Source organism: Austrofundulus limnaeus, unplaced genomic scaffold (assembly GCF_001266775.1).
Source record: "Austrofundulus limnaeus strain Quisiro unplaced genomic scaffold, Austrofundulus_limnaeus-1.0 Scaffold1344, whole genome shotgun sequence".
Taxonomy (NCBI): Eukaryota; Metazoa; Chordata; class Actinopteri; order Cyprinodontiformes; family Rivulidae; genus Austrofundulus; species Austrofundulus limnaeus.
In genome coordinates, this window is record NW_013953746.1 from 31,073 (window position 1) to 51,407 (window position 20,335).

The 20,335-nt window shown below is 39.4% G+C and overlaps 1 protein-coding gene across 5 annotated transcripts in view; it reads right to left on the reverse strand.

The window, feature by feature from the left end:
• LOC106535031 (myoferlin) overlaps positions 1-20,335 on the reverse strand; it is a 32,204-nt gene that overhangs the window by 6,984 nt on the left and 4,885 nt on the right. For 2 of the 5 annotated variants that reach the window (XM_014031897.1, XM_014031899.1), the window contains exons 4-39: positions 18,688-18,796; positions 18,517-18,610; positions 18,253-18,416; positions 15,830-15,958; positions 15,687-15,749; positions 15,547-15,597; positions 15,432-15,462; positions 13,964-14,079; positions 13,742-13,868; positions 13,557-13,660; positions 13,386-13,454; positions 13,250-13,293; positions 12,648-12,730; positions 12,469-12,507; positions 12,057-12,181; positions 11,840-11,953; positions 11,555-11,732; positions 11,359-11,483; positions 11,091-11,200; positions 10,347-10,539; positions 10,071-10,226; positions 9,848-9,979; positions 9,561-9,724; positions 8,690-8,804; positions 8,418-8,520; positions 8,159-8,295; positions 7,851-8,021; positions 7,547-7,631; positions 7,401-7,478; positions 7,110-7,291; positions 6,702-6,860; positions 5,742-5,843; positions 5,499-5,660; positions 4,700-4,865; positions 4,550-4,626; positions 4,393-4,449 (exon numbers count right to left, since the gene is read on the reverse strand). In XM_014031897.1, the coding sequence (XP_013887351.1) occupies positions 4,393-4,449; positions 4,550-4,626; positions 4,700-4,865; positions 5,499-5,660; positions 5,742-5,843; positions 6,702-6,860; positions 7,110-7,291; positions 7,401-7,478; positions 7,547-7,631; positions 7,851-8,021; positions 8,159-8,295; positions 8,418-8,520; positions 8,690-8,804; positions 9,561-9,724; positions 9,848-9,979; positions 10,071-10,226; positions 10,347-10,539; positions 11,091-11,200; positions 11,359-11,483; positions 11,555-11,732; positions 11,840-11,953; positions 12,057-12,181; positions 12,469-12,507; positions 12,648-12,730; positions 13,250-13,293; positions 13,386-13,454; positions 13,557-13,660; positions 13,742-13,868; positions 13,964-14,079; positions 15,432-15,462; positions 15,547-15,597; positions 15,687-15,749; positions 15,830-15,958; positions 18,253-18,416; positions 18,517-18,610; positions 18,688-18,796 (4,114 nt within the window). The remainder of the gene's footprint in view (positions 1-4,392; positions 4,450-4,549; positions 4,627-4,699; positions 4,866-5,498; positions 5,661-5,741; positions 5,844-6,701; positions 6,861-7,109; positions 7,292-7,400; positions 7,479-7,546; positions 7,632-7,850; positions 8,022-8,158; positions 8,296-8,417; positions 8,521-8,689; positions 8,805-9,560; positions 9,725-9,847; positions 9,980-10,070; positions 10,227-10,346; positions 10,540-11,090; positions 11,201-11,358; positions 11,484-11,554; positions 11,733-11,839; positions 11,954-12,056; positions 12,182-12,468; positions 12,508-12,647; positions 12,731-13,249; positions 13,294-13,385; positions 13,455-13,556; positions 13,661-13,741; positions 13,869-13,963; positions 14,080-15,431; positions 15,463-15,546; positions 15,598-15,686; positions 15,750-15,829; positions 15,959-18,252; positions 18,417-18,516; positions 18,611-18,687; positions 18,797-20,335) is intronic. The other 3 variants (XM_014031900.1, XM_014031898.1, XM_014031901.1) reach the window with 3 other exon arrangements.

A 20,335-nucleotide genomic window follows, 5' to 3' on the forward strand; every position in this document is an offset into this window, starting at 1 on the left:
TTGTGCTACGGTTGACCAAAAATCACTGAAAAAAGAAAAAAATAAACAGTACGAAAACAATATGACTCCCGCTTACGCTTAGCATGCGGGGGTCATAAGGCTCAAAAAAAGTCAAAAACTCATGGCAGGCTGAGGAAGGCTGAGGCAGAGGGCCAAGGCCTGCAGCCAGTCTCACCTGCAACCAGTTGAGTGCAATCAGCACCAACTAAAGGTGAGCAGAGGAGGAAGGAGAAGCCAAAATGAAAGTGCTTACAGACCAGCCCTATTTATAGGCAGGCAGCGCAGCTTATCAATCAGAGCCTTCAGGGAATAAAATGTTTTAATTACAAAAAGTAACTAATTCTAAAAATACAATATTTCCTCTAAAAAAACCCAAAGGAAAAATAACCCAACTATTAACTAAAACAATCTGGAAAAAAGCAGAAATATTAGTAAAAATGTGCCCGAAGCACATAACACCCCCACCCAGAGACACTTAAAAGGGATTGATAGTCAACAAGAATTTGCTCATGAACCCATTCAGAGAAAATAGAGGGAAGAAAAACAGAGAAAAAAAGTTTACTGAAGTCATCAAGTTGAGAATGGTTTTGATTTGTATGCAGTAAAACTAGTTTCTCTCACAAGGCAGTTTAAACATGCCCAGACACGTATACACCCAACGAGGATCTTGACACTGCTGCAATGCACACATACATAACGTGTGATCTACACAAGATGGAGCACAACAGCCACAAACCAAAAGGATTTGAGTCACTAAGCATCACCCAGAAGTAGCAACTTCATTCAAACATGGTCTGTTGTCCCCAACACAAATYGTCACAAAGTGGTACCAAACCACAAGTTACTAAAAACACAAGCCACTGCAACATTACAGTCATATGAAAAAGTTTGGGCACCCTTGTTAATTTTCCTGATTTACCTTTATAAATCATTGATTGTTTGGATTAAAAATATCAGCTAAATAAATCATATAAGGGACAAACACAGTGATATTTGAGAAGTGAAATGAAGTTGAGATGATTTACAGAAAGTGTGCAACAATTGCTTAAACAAAATTAGGCAGGTGCATAAATTTGGGCACCATAAAAAAATAACTTTACCTCAATATGTAGTAGCTCCTCCTTTCACAGAAACAACAGCCTCTAAACACTTCCTATAGTAATAATGAGAGTCTYGATTGTGGCTGAAGGTATTTTAGACCATTCTTTACAAAACATCTCTAGTTCATTCAGGTTTGATGGTTTCTGAGCATGGACAGCTCTCTTTAAGTGACACCACAGATTTTCAATAATATTCAGGTCTGGGGACTGAGATGGTCATTCCAGAATGTTGTACTTGTTCCTCTGCATGGATGCCTTAGTAGATTTTGAGCAGTGTTTAGGGTGGTTGTCTTGTTAAGATGCAGCCCCGGCTTCAGCAGCTTCAGCTTTGTCACTAATTCCTGGACACTGGTCTCCAGAATCTGCTGATATTGGTTGGAATCCATGCGTCCTTCAACTTTAACAAGATTCCCAGTCCCTGTACTGGCCATACAGCCCCACAGCATGATGGAACCACCCCCACATTTTACTGTAGGTAGCAGGTGTTTTTCTTGGAGTGCTGTGTTCTTTTTCCTCCATGCATAACGGCCCGTGTTCTGCCCAAATAACTCTATTTTAGTTTTATCAGTCCACAGCACCTTATTCCAAAATGGAGCTGGCTTGTCCAAATGTGCTTTAGCAAACCTCAAGCAGCTCTGTTTGTGATGTGGGGAGAGAAAAGGCTTTTTCTGCATCTCTCTCACATACAGCATCTCCTTGTGTAAAGTGTGCTGAATAGTTGAACGATGCACAGTGACTCCATCAGCAGCAAGATGATGTTGTAGGTCTTTGGTGCTGGTCTGTGGGTTAACTCTGACTGTTCTCAACATCCTTCACTTCTGTTTATTGGAGATTTGTCTTGGTCTGCCACTTTGATCCTTGACTTGAACTGTGTCTGTGGTCTTCTATTTTCTCACAATGTTTCTCACAGTGGAGACTGAAAGCTGAAATCTCTGAGATGGCTTTCTGTATCCTTCCCCTAAACCATGACGGTGAACAATCTTTGTTTTCAGCTCATTTGAAAGTTGTTTTCAGACTCCCATGCTGCCACTCTTCAGAAAAGATGCAAAGAGGAGAAAAACTTACTATTGCCCCCCTTAAACACCTTTCTCATAATTGGAGTCACCTGTGTATGGAGGTCAAGGGTCACTGAACTTACCAAACCAAATTTGAGTTTCAATAATTAGTTCTAAAGGTTTTGAAAATCAATAAAATGACAACAGTGCCCAAATTTATGCATCTGCCTAATTTTGTTTAAGCAATTGTTGCACATTTTCTGTAAATCATATAAATTTCATTTCACTTCTCAAATATCACTGTGTTTGTCCCCTATATGATATATTGAATTGATATTTTTAATCCAAACAATCAATGATTTGTAAAGGTAAATCAGYAAAATTAACAAGGGTGCCCAAACGTTTTCATATGACTGTATGTCCAACACAAAATGAGAGTCTTACCCACACAAATAATCACTAGCACTGCATCTAGTACCACACAAAGTTGCTTCCACCCAGTCAGCAACATTCACAGTGATCCAACAAAATTGGGTAGACCTCAACACTCTTAAGATTTTAGATGCAGAGAAATGGCTAACCACAAGTCAAACTCACATGCTACTGAACATTCAGATATAGTCCTCATGACACTCAACTCAAGGTTTTTCAAACGATCATCTGAGAGCAATAAACCAGATCGCAACTCAAGAGGACTTTGACAAAATTGTAGCAGGAAAATATCAAAGTGACAAGTGCTGCTAATAACTCTGCCTCAATTGTTCCTCTTAGCATGTTTACTGCAAACTTGAAATGCTCGGCCACTAACAGCAACTGATCTGTTGTGCATCTACACAAGACTTCTAATGTGGGCACCTTCAAAAACTCATCCAGGTCAAACTCCATGTCCAAACTACAGAACCAAGCCCCACAAAAAAAGCCAATGCACAAAAAGCTACAAAAACCTGACAAAAAGTTCCACTGAACTCCTCAGCTCACTCAAACTCAGACCATTGTCTTAAAAAAATTACCATTAACCAAAACAATCTGGAAAAAAGCAAAAATATTAGTAAAAATGTGCCCGAAGCACATAACAGGAGACCAAAGCGGTTAGTTAGAAGTGATCACTGCAGTTTGTGAAGCAAGGGCGTAACAATGGGTAAAAGACATTTATTTACTACKGATATTTCTAAATTTAGCACYAATGTAAGGAAATTTGTGTTTGGTAGATTATTTCTTTCTTGTAACAATGCTTCTTGGCAATAAATCTTATATTGTTGGAAAACCTGTTAATTTTCTTTTTTAAAAGGTGCCACATTTGTAAGGAACATGCATTTGTTGGATAAGCAGTTGAGCTGAGTAAATCTTCCCTGCCAGTGACCTGATTGGTGTTTGGTGGGCTGGATGACTGCAGTTTGAAGACAGTCGTATTGGCAATTTAATAAGTTATTTAATAAAGGGCCTAAGTAGCTTGTGGAAGAACCATTCAAAGCCACAACAGCTGCATCCTCATGCTGTTCACCAGGCTGGTCACACAATGGTTAAAGAATGGGATGTCATTCCACACCAGTCAGCCAACGAGGGTCATGTTGGTCACTCTGGCACGAACAGCACACCCAAGCTGTTCCACATTTGTTCAGTGGGGGCTGCTGGCAGGCCATTTCATCCTCTCCACTCCCAAATTCTGGAGGTAGTCCTTAATAAACCACACTGTGTGGGGGCAAGCGTTGTCATCTTGAAGGATAGAGTGTGCCACTGCTTGCAGAATTCTCTCAACTAAAAACAGCCATCATTCTAGCATTATTCACAAAATGTAATTTTAAAAATTGTATTTCATCAGAAAAAAGGGGGGACACTTAACAGGATAGTATTTAAGGGTAAACTATAGTTGCTTTTCCCAATTTGTCATCTTCACGCTAAGCTAAGTTAAAATGCTGCTAGCAGAAGCCTCAAATTTTACACAAATTTATCATTTGTCTTATTTAACTCTTCACAGGACATCCAACATGTTGTGTAGATCTGTAAATCTTTACTTTTAGACACACAATTGAAAAAGAGAATTTAAGAGCAAAGTGTTTGTGTTAAGGTTGCTGCCCATGGGGTCCTTTGGTTGATTCACATGTTACGCCCTTGCTATGACTGAAATGATTAAATGTGCTCATTAAAATGGTTCCAGATGAATGAAGTAAAATCACATTCATTGTGATGGCTCCCGTGAAGATTAATACCATGGTGACAGCCTCAAAATCTTGATTCTCAGTCGTCTGTGTCATTGGTTTTTGTGGATTAGAAAAGCTTGAACAAATAATCATACATACAATGTAGGAATCAAGGGAAGCCATTCTGTTGACAGCAGCTGACACGCTGTACAAAAACTGTAAGCCAGAGCAACACGGTTTGTCAAATTCAACCTGAAAGCCCAATTTTGTTTCAGAGAACAGATATAACCTAATGGTAGTGGCAGAAGGCATGTACCTGAGCTTCAAGCAGTGGTCTCGTCTCTTCAATGGTAATAGAGACATCTTTAGGAGGTGAAGCCATCATCAGAGCCACTGTTCAATAAAAACAATATATTTTAGAAGTGCAAAATTATTTATAGAGATGTTTTTCAGTATCAACACTCACTCTTGGAGGCCCTAGCCCCCTCTGAAACGATGACATGCGGGTCACATCTGAACTCCTCCAGAGATGTGATGGTGCACTGACCCACCACCGGTTTCCTGCCGAATGGACGGTGGTCAATCACCTTCAGCACGATGGGAGGGGTGTACATCTCATCCTTTGGAAGGAGCTGAATGGAGAGTAAAAGACAAAGTTAAACTTTTAGAAAAATCACAAGATTTCACAAATAGCAACTTTCTGATTATTATATAGTCTTACATAATTTCACAAGTCAAACTTAAGGCCTGCAGGCCAAATGTGGCCCGCCATGGCATTTTATTTGGCGCGTGAGAGCCTCAAAGGTGTATTAACGTCTCAAAATAAGCYTATGCCACTTTAAACCCAGAATTGACCATGTGATGGAACTAATACTTTTAGTTTTAAAAATTTCACATTTATTCAGTCGTACAAATTACTTTTCAGCATTTATAAGAATACATGTTAAAATGCTGTTTCTKTGCATAAAATACCACATAGAGCTCAGGTGTTTGTTAGCAGTGCACAGTATACCTGTGAGATGAACAGCGTGACGTTTGTAGTTGAAGTTAAACACAAAACATCAACGTTAATTACAACTGGCCATTTGAGGGCAWCCATAATGCTCACGTGGCCATCTGTGAAATGAGTTTGACACCCCTGCTTTATTAGACAAGTTGATTTCTTCAGTTCAGTTCAGTTCCTGTACCTACTGTATAGCTCCCTCCTTCTTGGACATTTTGCTTAATTCCACCACAAACCCAGCAGCTTGTTAAACTTTTATTACCACTTGGATGTAGAGGACAGAGCTGGGGAAGTTGGGGCTCTTTTTCATGTTCTTGATGACCGCCGACTCCACTCTCTGACCCCCACACTCCACCACAAGGCTAGGGGAAGTCACTGAGGCCAGCTGAAAGGGCTTCATGTTCCTCAGACCCCATGTTAGAATCTGAAAATAATGCGCAAACACAGAGGAGCTGGTCAGAACAGATTAGATGTAGATCAAGTAGCATGTAAGGTTGATGCGTACCTCCACAGCCGTGAGCTGCACCACAGGCCGAATGCCCTGAGGAACCATGTAGAGGTTCTCAGCTCTCTTTGATGGTAGCAGGGGAAGTTCTGACTCACCTGACTYCAAAGACAGAAAGGTTTGAATGAAATTTCTGACTAAATAATGAAGGAAAACATATTGTGCCTACAAGACTACACCTTACAGTTCTATCAAAATAATCYTAGTCATTGACATGTATGCACTGCAGTCATGAGACGACAAAATAGTGCCAGAGAGGCAGGGGACCTAGAGAAAGCTTAGGGGATAAACCACACCAAACTTTCAGGAGGTTTACAATGTTTTCATATATAAAAAAGGTATTTGAACATACCCAGTGAACTGCAAAGATTAGTGGCACCCCTGCAGATGGGTGGCAACTGATGTCCACAGCATTATTTCTGTACTTCTTGTAAAAACCCTCCCCCCTATATGCTAGAGTAGCAGAAGTGTTGAAATACATTTACTGAAAGTGAGTCAAATTGTGATAGTGGTGACTTGATGCCCATARAAGTTTTGGGCACATTTCAAGTATTTTTACAAGTAGCTACTCATATAATGCTCCATTACTCAGAACAAATACAAATACCACTATAGATACCAGTGTAGATGATCCTTTGAATTTGTTACAATTTCCATTTCAAGTCAAAATTGTCAGTTCTATGTTTAAGAAATTCATAAAAGTTTCTTTGTTCTATTTATTTATTTATTTATGTTATTCCACTCAATCACACCACCAGCTGTCACTGGTTTTACCAACCCATTTTTAATCTGGTGTTTAGGTATGAAAATAATCAATTAACCATCAAAATAGTGCCTAAATAACAAAAACATGAGATCCACTTAGAGTTACAGTATATATTAGGACAATACATTTTTCAGTGAAGTGCTTCAGAGTTTATGAAAAACAAAAAGACATCTTTCTTTACTTTTACTGCCAACCTTGCTTTTAAGTATGAGTTCGGCAGCTACCAGTGCCTCCCCAGCCTTCTGGCCCTTCTGGATGATGGGACGCCACAGCAGCCTCGGCGTCTCATCCTCACCAGGATTCAGCTTCACCAATGGGCTGCAAACACTGCGGCCAAGCATTTCATCCTTCCCCTGCACAGATGATCACATGCTACTTGGGATTTTCGTCAGCCTTTCCCAGGCTYTGTAACAAATAAGTGTAAAATTAAATTTAGCGTTCGTTGACGTGTTTGGTTGGGTAGAATACATCACTTATAAAAGAATATAAAGAACAACATTCACAAGCTGAGGGGATGTTCTTACAGAGAAGTACTGTACACCATCACATACTAAAAACATGATTACTGATCTATATTTATTCATTAATCTTCCACAGCCTACCACTTGGTCACTGTCGTAGAACTCCAGCACCACATCGGGGGGACCATTGGCAAGGCTCTGGGGGTCTCCATAAATCTCAATGTCATTGAAAATCAGAGTTTGGTCCCAAGTTGGGTTCAGTGTTGCTTTGAGCTTCTCTGTTGTCTTACTAAGATGAAGGAAGGAGACGTGTGCATATGGATCTGTAACAGATGAAAAGTTAATCAACTGTAAACAAATTTTCACTGAAAATTTTAGAATTTATGTTAAAAGCTAAGCTTTTTGTTGGTTTTAAGCAGGTAAAAATCATACCAGAAAAACTATCTTTGTCCATAGACCTCAGGTTCCTTGCCTGATAGACGTACACACGAAGGTGGTACACATATGATCCTACAAAAGGAAAATAATTAATACTGAGCAAAATTAAATTCCATCAGCGTCCACTTTGTGGTACTCACTGTCAAAGGAGCAGGACACCGTGGGCGTGTTGGCCCCAAACAACTTGGTGGCATCGACCTTTTCTTTCTCCTCTGTATCAATACCCTGCAGACCACAGAAACCTAATGCTGAGAATGTGGATGTGTTTAAAATATTTGCAAATCTTCAGCGGCTCACTGAGCTCAGTCAGTTCCTGCCACTAAGACATTTCTTCCCCATCTACCAAGAAATGCTCGACTCTGAATTCTATTTACAAACCAGAAAGAGCTGAGTGCTTTGTGAGAGCACARCCAGATTTGGACAGTTTTTGTTCATTTTACTCACCAGTGCCCCCTCCAGCTGGAAGATGGCACATGCTCCCAGGCGATCTTCGGGCGCCATCTTTCGCCTCCAGCGCCTTCGACGAAACGTGTCTGAGGAACGTTCGTTTCTGTGGAACTTCCAGCCAATGAGGGAGGAGAACTCCCAGCCCTCTGGGTCACCCCGATCTTTCCTCTGAGTGTAAAAAATAAACATTTAATGTCATTTAATGGAACTGTGAATAAATTAAAAAAAATCAACAAAATATGGGCTCTTTGAGTGAATTACTCAAAGAAATAATTACTTATTATAAAATGAGAGTATGTGCCAACCTCAATGGTTGCCCCTCCAGGAGCTCTCTTCCGGGGTCGAACCAGCCTCCTCCTGCGGTGGACATGGTACACCTTCTCTGCAGGCACCCAGGATCGAGGCTTGTCATCTGGAGGGATGGTCACGCCGTACTCCCAGCCTTTAGAGAGCAACCACACAGAGACAAAGGGACAGTTAGTCCTAAATTTATTGGAGTCTGGAAGAAGACTTATGGAACTACAGCACATGAGGCAACTTTCAGCTGTTCATTGAATTTTGCACCTTGATCGTCCACAGCTCTGTTGACATCCACTGTCCAGTCATCCTGCCATGTCCAACCTGGAGGACAGTCAAACTCTGTCGGGTTACGACTCTTCTCTCCATTCTGTGTAATATTAAAATCAAACAGATATGCATTCTTGTTCCTCGCACATAAAAGGCAAACTGTTCAGATCCATTTACTACTCAAAARGGGTGTGTATTTCTGTTTATCAGAGACAAGAAGATCTTGATTGCGTCTGATCATTTGCAACATCGCTGCCTGCTGGTCTCACCACGTCAGTGAACGGCTCAGAGGCGGCCTTCCACTCTCCGCCGGGGAAACGGCTCTCGTTCTGGAAAACCTCGTCCATAAATTCAGTGTGTCCTGCATCTGCCTCGGTTAGGAGCCTGAAACAAAGTCCAAAAAACTTGAAGCAACTAAAGGAGACAATAAATAACATTCACTTTGATCACAGTTCTGTGTCCCTCTATTGGTGTAAAACAAATATACGATGACGGAGATAGAAGCGTTTGCATGTTCATAAACTCTACACATAGTAAAATCAAGCAGTCAAAACAAGCCTTCTTATTACGCTTTAAATTTTTCTCTTTATGATTTCTTGAAGAAACCAATTAATAAACAACCACAATTCCAAAAAAGATGGGACATTGTGGTACGTGTCTTTTTTATTCATTTATTTATTTTTGGTTGTAAAATTAGCCTATTTCTTGTTTTTTGGATTTTTTTTATCCTTATTCAGCTTTTCCTTCTACATTTGTTGCCTGAGCAGATTGATCTACACTAGTTACTGGTTGGGAAACAAAAACAAAAAGTGTTTTAAGAATGATGGATAGCAAACCTGTGCTTAGACGACCTAAGTCCAGTGCAGGGAGTGCAAAGATAGATTATTCTTAAGCTGACAGATATGGATTACTGAGTAAAAAAAGAAATTCCAGCTGACTCAAACAGTCCATTACAGACATTAAAACTTGGTCAATGGAATGAGAAAAATGTAAACGGAAAAAAACACAGAGCCCTTAAAGCTGTTTCAGCAGTGGGTGGGAGGCACTACTCAGTGCAATGAGTGTAAAAATCTAAACTTTGTRCTCATTTGGTCTGTCTTTTTCTTCAGATGACAGCTGATTATATCCAYTTACACTCACGCTTTCTCTGGGTCGATGAACCAGTCAGACTCCCACTCCCATCCTCTGGGTGGTATGAAATACTCCTGCTTCAGCTTCAGTTTYCCCGTCACATCTGAGAATTTGTGGCGTCCCACCAGACCTGTGGTCCCCCACTTTCCAAAGACTTTTGCCTGGTTCTCGTACTGTAAGAGGTTGATACTAATGTGAGTTAACTGAATAGTAAACATTTATTTTATGTCAGTATCACCATAAAACTTTGTGAATACAAATGTTAGTATTATTCGTTTGGTGAGAAAGTGATTTACRAGCTCAGCAAACACACTGAAGGTTCCCTCAGAGAAAGCGTTGAACTTTTTCTCATGTGCAGAGAGGCCGAGCCACATGTTGACTCTGATCAGAACTGGCACCTTCAAGCCTTTGGTCTTGTCCATGGGGTACTGTGGGGTTCAAGACGCATTGTGAAGAAGAATCTAATGCACTTCTAAAAGTCTTTCCTTTCCTGTGATTTTTGTTTTGTTTTGTTTTTACCTGTAAAAAGATGGTCTGAGTCTTGCCACAGTGTTGCCCACAGGCCTGCTCACTGTATGTGGAGAACAGAATCTGGTGAGCTGGAACACGACTGTAGGCCACCCTTTTCTCACCGCGAAGCATCCAGATGATCACGTCAGGCATGCTGTTCTGAGGCTGGGAAAAGTGAGGATATTCTCATTTAAATAAAAAGTGCATCCTGCCATAAACATAACATTTCTTTCACTGAAAAAGTCTTCAATGATCTGTTAATAATGATCTGATATATGTTTGTACCTCTTCAGCCAGCTGTTGGAGTTTCTCCACCCAGCTTTCAATGTCCGACAGCGTGTCTGGGATCTCTCTGGCCTCTTCTCTCATCCTCCTGGCTGATTCCATGATAGAGGTCAAAGCGCTGTCTCGCAGTTTCTTGATTTGGATGTCCAAAGTCGTCAGATTGGAGCAGCCCTCCAGCTTAGGTGTTGGAAAACTTAAGGGTAAAACAAGGAAAACACACAATCTTACTGTGGTCAAAATTAAAAACACCATTGGCACCATTTAAAGATCATGGGAGATGATAATTTTGCCTGTGTCTGTGTTGGCAAAATATATTGTGAACTACTAGACATTATACTAAAACTCTCAAAGGAATTGTTCCTTGTGCGTGTAGAGCCAACTGATCCCATACAAAAACAAATGGCTAAAGATCAGTATACTTGTTGAATACTGAGGTAAAAATTTGGTGCAGCAGTAGCTGAGAATACCCCCAACACAAATTGAGCGCTAAACAAAGGAGAGATTATGATTTGTCAAATTCAAGGTCGGCAATTTGTGTCCAGCAAGAGCTTTAACAATACCTGCCATYGTAAATTATTGTTGTGTAAATTTATGTTSGCATCAAACAAGTAGGCCGTTGTGTTACACTGCTTGACTGAAGTAGCCCTCCCAGTCTCAAAAAGGTTGGTGACCCCTGCTCTACCACGTAAAGCCATAAGCAACAGAAACGATGCTAAACAGCTCAGCGACACTTCCTTCATTTACCTTTCCAGGTCTTCAATCAGCATATTGAGCAACTTCAGCCACACCTCTGCAAGTTGGTTGTCAGAGACTTTTGCCAACATGGCAGTTTTAAATGCCTTCAGGTTTGATTGCTAAAAACGAAAAGCAAACAAAACAAGACTGAGGGTTACGATTGCATCTGGCAACTTCTCATTCAGACACAAGTATGAAGTATAACAAGCCTGCAGCAGACGCTAACGATGCACTACAGTCGTTTTTAGGATTACAAGTGATAGCAGTGCAGTTTTACCAGGCGGTGAGTGATGTAGAGGATAATGTTGACAGAATTCAGGCGGTGGCTGATGTCTTCCCAGAATGACGTAACCACAACCACCGGCTTAGTGTTTGCCCAGGGCAGGTAGTAATACTGGTTACCTGGAACACGCAACTAGTTAAAGCGAAGATCTGTTCAAGGGCATTTTTAAAACACTGATCTCATTACTCACCATCAAAAACAGCACAGCTGTACTGAGTGGTGGAGGCCAGGGGTTTGCACGTGGTGTCCAGTTTGTTGCCATAATTACCAATGCTGACCTCAAACTGGATTGGTTCGCCGGGCTCCTGGATCATGGAAGCGCTGTGGAAAACTGCACACAGGCAGTATTTCCTCCTCCGTTGGTACTTCTGAAAGAGGGGAGAAAACGAAGACCTTCTCAAGTCTAGTTTTACCTTATTACCTAAAATTAAGCCTTCATCTAGGAATCCCAYTCTTGGATTAAAAGTCACTGTACCTGCACCACCAGGATGTCATCACTGGGGATAGTTTCTACAGTTTTGTCTACTTTCCCCTCTAACTTAGTGGACAGCTCCACCAGAATCCTGCCCCTGTAGGCCACGCCTTCTCCCTGTACAGAAACAAAASATTGACTTAAATCCAAAAACAAAACCCCACCCCCTAAGAAAAGCAGTTGAAGATGATAATATAAGATAATTATCAGGTTAGACTACCTCGCCAAAATTCAGYTTCTCATAGGGGTCTGGCAGGCCGCTGAACTCTCTGGGGCTTCCATAAAGGTTAATATAGCAGGGTCCAAACACAGGCAGGAATCCCACCTCAGATTCCCCCGAGGTAGCTGGAGGGATGATGCAGAGTTAAACTTTTCATCAACATATTTAATGGAAAGCTYTCATTCAAGCTTGCTGTATTTATGAGGACTTTGTTAATGTTGAGAAAAGCGGGTGAAAGCGATGACGACGGCACAAGTGATGTAAGTTAAACATTTAAATCTTGTCAAAACAGGACAAAGTGGGGCTGTATTAAAAACAAACAAATGGAATTTGGAATTTCAGCATGCACAGCATGTTTATAATGTGTTACATCGCATGCAAAACAGAGCAAAAAAAAGGAGCTCGGGTGAACCTTCATATGGCGATATTTCCGCATTTCTGGCATGTTCTTCTATTTCAAAAAAGGGAAAAAAATAAGACGTTGCACCTTTTAGAAATTACACAGACAAACTGAAACCTTTGCTCTGAACTTTTCACATAAATTCTACACTAAATTGTACTRGATTTATAGCCAATTTAAAAACATTTTACCTTCCACTTCTCCACCAGAGGAGGCTATCTGGGCCAGGTTCAGGTATGTGGTGCCAACAGCATCATTTCCTGTAAGACGATCCCTGAAACCACACAGATTTTCTTTAACCACAGCCCTGCACTCCTGAAACCAACCTTGCTGGCATGTAAAAATATTGTGAAAAGTAAATCACTAAAACATTTCTTGTGACAACACAAGAGGTCCATTATATGCAACAATAGTCTCCTTTTTTGTTGCTTTTAGTTTGATAGGAAGTCTGTTGGCTTCAGATTTAACTGTTATCAACATTTGCCTAACATTTTCCTCTTGCCCTTACTTCCCTCTGGTCTTCCTGAGCCAGTGCTATCTGACCGCTCATGTTCAGAAATACAGACAGTGATGAAAATCATACCACTGTGCCAACAGAGTATGTTATTAAAGGGAAAGGGCGGGGCTGCCATGGTTTGAGTCACTGTGCCATGTCACTTGTGCGTGGTTAGTGTTAGGCAGTGATGTGCACACACAAAGAATCATGCAGAAAAACTGTGGTGGATTTTCTCAATGTAAATGACTCCATAACGCAGCTATATCCTCAACATAAAAAAAATAAATAGTGATTTACCAATCGAAGACTGTCAATTTGACACGCTCACACATGGATGGGAACTATAGTAAATACAAGAAATGTGTCAAACAACAAACAATTAAAACAATAAAAACAGATTTGTCACTGCAGCTTTACAATCAAGGCTTATTACTTTGACTTGGAGGTTCAAAACTTGATTCCACTCTGGATTTGCATTCTTCTCAATGATCTGAGTGCACAACTGGAGAGAGAGAGAGAGAGGGGAAAAAACTGCATCAGCTTTCTCACTACATTGTTGCAATATCGAAAAGTTGCATTTTTGTCAAGTGAAAGGAGCTGCAACCTTTTTGCCAGCAAATCGAGCTTCTAGAAACGGATCCACCAGGTTCTTCTTGCTTTCATCTCCTCCAAAAATCCCTTTTAAASTTTGAACAAATGCGTCGTCCACTGAAAAGAGACGACAGTGAGGGAAATGGCAGTTCACCGGATTTACAGTCATAATCTGAAAACTGAAAAGTCTTTTCCTACTCTGTGGAATGTCCTCAGCTCTGAAGACCTTTAGTGATAGAGTTGCCCACCGCAYTGTTACACCTGCTGGCAGCAGCAGATTGCTCTCGATGTCATCCTGGTCATCATTAGACTCCCTCTTTTCCACCTATAAAAAGATTGAATAAGAAACAAATCCAGCGTATTTAAGAGAGGGAACAAAATGCAGCATCAGCATAAATGAAGGAAAAGCTGTAGTCGTACCGGAGGCTCATCTCCTGTCCCAACGACGAAGAGGCTGACTTTGAGGTAGCCTTTAGCTCCAGAGCTGGAGTCATCCGGGTCGTTTAACAAGAGCCACTTCCTCATAACGCAGTGGGCTGAAATTGAACCAAATATATTTAATGATTATCTAATTAAAAAGACACAAAAAAGCACCCACACATAATGTCTACTAATAAAAAATACTGAAAAAAATTTGGAAAAAATAATCACATTTTGTTAGAAAACTTAATACATTTATAAAGTCCCAACTTGAATCTAATGCATGTCAGTTTTCTCTTTAATTATTATTTGCCTGTTGCACTAAGTTTTCAACAAAACACCACAAATGTTTTTGTAGCTGGTTAGCTAACTGCTGTTAAGTAACAAAAAACTAAGTGACAGCTATTAGCTAAAAAGGAATAAGCATTACTCAATGTCAACTATGTTTTTTAAATGACTTTTGGAACTTTTTGAATAAATTACTCTTTAGTTCAGCTCGTTAGCAATACAGTATGTACACATTTGAAAGAGGTTTTCAGTAGACTTTTTTAAATTGCATCTTCAGCTGAGACATCTTTAGTGTTGGACAAAATGTATATAAGTTGGTGTAAGATGTCTTAAAGTTATAGTGTTTTGTCCCCATTACTCCCTGAGAGAAACATGTACTCCTATGGAAACTAGCATTTATTCTACACCATGTTTACTCTGTGGCAGCCATGTTTTGATTTATTTTTTTTGTCATGACTATTGACTATTGTAAATTTATGTATTTATGGCTTTATAGCTTCCAAATTTTAATACCTGCTTGCAAAAGACAATTAAATCATTCAAAAGGGAACCAGTGAAGAAGAGGGACTACAGGTGGAAATAGGCACCTAAAGCTGTAACCTGATACAGTGCATCTTTCCTTTCATGGCGATGTATACTGTATATTGCAATATAAATATTTATATCTAAAGAAAATAAGTCAATAAAATGCAAAAAATATATTAAATAAATAAAAAATTCCTAATCAAAACTTTAAACAAGTCAGCCAGTCTGTTGGTTTGTCATTGAGTCAAACTTTATAAAAGCAAACAAAGAAAAAAATCATTCTAAAATATAAAAAAATAGTGAATAACGTCTTTTTATCAGTTATAGAAATGCTGAATCAGTCAAACACAAATATTGACTGGGCCTCTTGTTGAATCCCTATATCAGAGGTAATCAATTATGGCCCTCGAGGTCCACAGCCCTGCATGCCCCCCCCCCTTCTCTAACACACCTGATTCAGTCAGTGAATAACCTCTTTCAAGTTCTGCAGAAGCCTCAAAATCATCCATTCATTCAAATCAGGTGTGTTGGAGAAGAGAAACAAGTAAAACGTGCAGGGCTGAGGACCTCGAGGACCAGAATTGACCGTCCCTGCTCTATATGCTGGTAACTTGTGTATTGAGCAAAAGGAAATGACTCTTGATGCAAAGCTTACCTGGTTCATCATAGACAAAACCCACATCCAGCTGTGTGAATAAACAACAACAACAGATGAACATCAGACACCCTTCTTTTAAATATTTCAGTTTGGTGGAAATTGAACCATTTACCTTAAATTCACCCATAAGACTGTCAGCTCTCAATGAATATGAGTTGTATACCTGAAAATGAAAAAGGGTAAAACAAGTCAAACTTACTACCAGAGCTAACAAACACAGAAAACCACTACATTTACATGCACCAGTCTTACCCGGAAACTGATGTTCTGCTCAAACAAATCTGTTGGCAGCATGTGGACATTATAGAAGAACATCTGTAAAATAAATACATGCTTCATACGTTCAGAATGACGTCTGAAATGTTTTTTTTGCTTGTGTCTMTAGATGGCATTACCTCATCAAAAAAAGGATTGTTTCCCTTCTTGATTCTTGTCCTGTGGGTCTCTCCGCCCACACTGACCTTCACCACAGGTTTGACGTTGTTACCGGACAGCTGACGGGCCTCGATGATTCGAACACGAATCTAAAAAATACCATTAATAAAACAACAACAAAGTTATATTAGTTATCTTTAGAGGATAAATCGTTTTCATTAATGCAGCTCACAACTTGCTTCTGTAAGTAAAGCCCAAAAAATAAGAAAAGTCTTTAGGGATTTACAGTGTTATTTACTGGACACACGCATCAAATTTTTTTAAAAATTACACCACATATTATCAAAAGTCTATTTTTTGATAAGCAAAAGTTCACTTCTTGATGAAARGGTCAGAAGATTTGTGTTCTTGTAAATTATGCAAAAAGATAATTCTAAGACAGCAAAACTAGTTTCTGAGACAAAGGGTTTCTGAATTTTACCACAAAAATAATCACACTTAATGATAACTGAATAAAAGGAAAGAAAGAATCTTAAGTTTCTTGTCTTTCATATAATCATCTTTAAAGTCTGCAGGTTTAAATGCACRGAAAAGAATCATTTCCACAGCAAGTGCTTATTTGGCAAGACATCAAAATGTATTGATTTTTTTTTTATTAAGACAGGGAATGGAGTTCACTTGTAATTAAATGCAAACATCTCCCACTCTCCATGACCATGGGGAGGAAGCAACACCTCTGATGTTTTATAGAGGATGACTTTGTCTGCAGTAGAGATGCAAAATTCACGAATGATCCGAATCTTTTGAACGGCTTTTTACAACCAACGATAGGAATCGAGTCATGGGCGCTGTGGAGTACAGAAGCTCAAGGGGAAAGAGGTTTCTGCTTAACAAAACACATTGTTCCACCTATTTAACATGATGGCATATTTCCCTACGTGATGACGGAACTTGTTTGAAATCAAACGTTTCGTTTGAACGGCTCTATGAAACAAACGGCTCCTCAAGATCCAGATCCCTTCAAAAAGCCATTTATCCTGTCTACAGTCAAGCATTTTGTCAGAAACAAATGTGTTTTGGGGCTTCAACACATTTAGATTTTCATTTTTSTGACTTACTAAAAGTTTAAAAACATTTCTGGCCCTAATCCTCTCTGATGGCGGCTCATTCTTGTCTTGTTTATGATCAGCTGCTAACACTATTCTATCCTTTGCTTATAAACCTGATAGTTTGTTGTCCATAAGTCCAAAATATTAAAGTTCTGAGCTTTGAGCCAGTCGTCCTGAGACACGGTGCGTCATCATGCTGGAAAGTACGTTTGTCAGTAAGCACACACATGGGTTTTATCCAAATGCTTTGATGTTGGCACAACAATCATGCCAGTACTAACCTCGTCTTCTCCAGGGGATTTKCCTCAATCTAAAAAAAAGAGGTTTCAGTAAAGAAAATCACTTTACACCAGACTCCTGATGTCCATTTCCTGTGCCTCCCTCCTGCAGATCTTTGTTTTTTGTTTTTTTTTACAGAAGCAGCTCATTTGCAGTCCTAAAGGTTTTCACCTTTCTGTGTCCAGATGTTCTCACAACACATTTTGTAGCAAACCCTTTGGAAAAAAGTGTTCCCGTTGAATGTCCTGATAAATACTTCAAGTTTTAATTTGAAGTTTTGGAAAACTGTACTTTTAAGTGCAATACTGCTAGCAGCATTTTTTTTAACTACAAGATCATTATGATGCAAGTGACAGTTACATGCTATTATTTGGAGGAAAGCATTAATAATTTCAAGCACATTTGTCTCTTTTATAGCCGTATAGTCCGTTTTAATTCATTGATTTTTTTTAACCTTAAAATTTCACCTCTGTTTATTATTACACAACTACATTGAAATGTAATTAGCTTTGTGTCATGGCTAAAACACAGTGAAATAAAAACAAAATGCATCCAAACATTTTGTATTTTTAGATCAATGTGTAAACTGTCATGTCAAACTGAAGCTGCACAGTTTGTAAAACCTTTGTGTCCCTGTTAAAACGATCAGATTAAATAAGTGACAATGAAAGACAAACTGTTTAAAAGGATTGGACAAAGTTCTTGAATAAACATTTGCATTTTATATTTAAAGCAGCCTGAAATTCCTTAAAAGCCTTAACATTTTTTTATTTTTTGTAAGGATGTCAAACAACCAGAGGAAGTCATCTGACACTGTAGTTTTCAAAATAAAAGCCCCCTGTAGCATCTGAAATTATTTGAAGGCAGAAATCACTGTTTTTGCCCACCAGAGGAACTATAAATGAAGTAATATAAATATTAAATTAAAATAAATATCCTAGAAACATGTYCATTAGGTTGCAGTCAGGCCCAGGCCTCCCTTGAGAAAGATCTGCAATCTCAGCGGGATTTGCCTGGTTAAACTACGGTAAAATAAAATAAAAATAAAGACTGACCTGAAAGTCCTGAGGTTTGTTTACGAGTCTGTGGCGACTCTGTGCTCTGGCCAGCTTCTGGCGGAGACCCGGCTGACCAGAGGCTGTGGCGGTTCCTGAGGAGCCACTTTGAGCCCCATCAAGTAGAGTCTCGCCTCCTTCTTCCCCACCACCTCCTCCTCCTCCTAACCACCAGAAAGACAAGTTCATCGGTAATTAATAATGTGAGTTACATTCAACATGATCAGTAAATGTCACATGTACAGTAGTTCTTTATAAACATACCAGCATCAACTGTAGCATCTCCACCTTGCGGGTCATTGGGGTTTGGTAAGGCACTGGCTGGTGGGTCATAGGCAACCACAAGATTGATTGTAGCCTAGAATGAAATCATTGCTTTTCTTCAGAAAGCTTTTTCTTTTTTTAAAAAAAATTGTTTCAGTTAACTAGACTTACGCCAATATTCTGTCCACTTTCATCGACCAAAGGAACATTTTTAAAAGGCAAAGATTTCACTTGACCCGAAGCAAGGTCTCTCAGGGGGATTTTGGTGGACCCAAGAAATCTAAAAACACAAACCAGAACAGATGACATTTGTTAAATCTTTAAAATATGAGCACACTGTTGAACAAGGGACCATTTTCCGCTGGTTTCCTGATTTAATTGGACGAAAAGCATGCTCCAACATTTACAGTCTGTCAACATATCTGTACGCAGATTAAAGATGGGAATATGATGCTGCGTGTGTGCACAAATGAAGTGGCATTCACAAAAAGAAGGTAACCACCCAGAGCTAACATGCCCTGCCTGCACAGACAAACAAAACACACCCGTTAAAAGCAGCAGAAACTACTTGAGATTGCATATATTGCGATGAAAAATGGGCATGAACATTTTTCACTTAATCAGATGTGAACGAGTCAAGAGTGAGGCCTGTAAACCTGACCGTACAACATTTTCCTGATTTATTTCATGTGGTCAAATTATTTTGCATTAAATGTGTAAAACTCCAGCATGCTGCTGTCAAGTCTATTTATGCAACAGTCAAAATGTACWGCATGCAAGCTGTTTTTCCCTTCAATTATTTTGAGACAAATCTCACAATGCATGGAATCTGTATTTGAAAACTCTCAGATTTCTCTAAATGATGTGATCATGCTTGATTTTCCCCTGGCACAACTGCACCTTTAGCAGTCTTTCCAATAATGTCCTTCACAAGTTCACTGCTTGTGGTCGATTGTCAGGACTGTTCTGGTGTGCAGCCAAAAATAGAATTGCTTAATATATAACATTTATGCACTGTTATTAATTAAACTGCAGTGGAGTTTATGTTTACCAAAGGGAGAAGTAGAGTCTGCAGCAGGCGGTCAACATGAACAGTCACTTAATAACGTMAAACATTTGAACCACCCTTACGGACAGGATGAGGTCCACGGCACTCTATCCAAAGGAAACTAATCTGTTACATTTAAATCATGTATCGTTTCAACAGGCTGAGTCATTTTATTTTGGCAGGTCTCCTGATGGGAGGAATGTTTGCAGAATAGAGTCACAGACAAAAAAATGTGACCCACCATCTGTGGAATTTATTTATTTTTTAAATAACTGGTGACCATAAGATAAGAATTAACAAAATATTTGTTGAACATTTCATTTCACARATTTAGAAATACATTTTTAAAAAATGGTAGCTGGTGCTTTTGTTTGTGTGTTAGAATATCTTATGACACAGAACAGATTTTAATGGTACATCTGATCACCTTTTGATGTCAACTCAAGATGGCTGTCGCAGGCAATTAGAATTTAGAAAAACAAAAATGGTCGACCCAGGCAGGTGTACAGATTAAAAAAGGTACAATTTGATGTGTTTGTAGCCAAGAGTCATCCCAAACACAAACTGAGATTTAAAAAGCTGCATGCCATGTCAATTTTATTTTTGTAAGTTTTGACAAAAGCAGTTACAGCTCTGTCTCTTCTCAATATAAAATAATGGTAATCTAAAACAGTGGTTCCCAAACTTTTTATCTTCTGACCCACAAAATATCCATGGCAAAAACTTGTGAACCCAAATATTACTGGTCTGAGTACACAAACTTCGTTAATA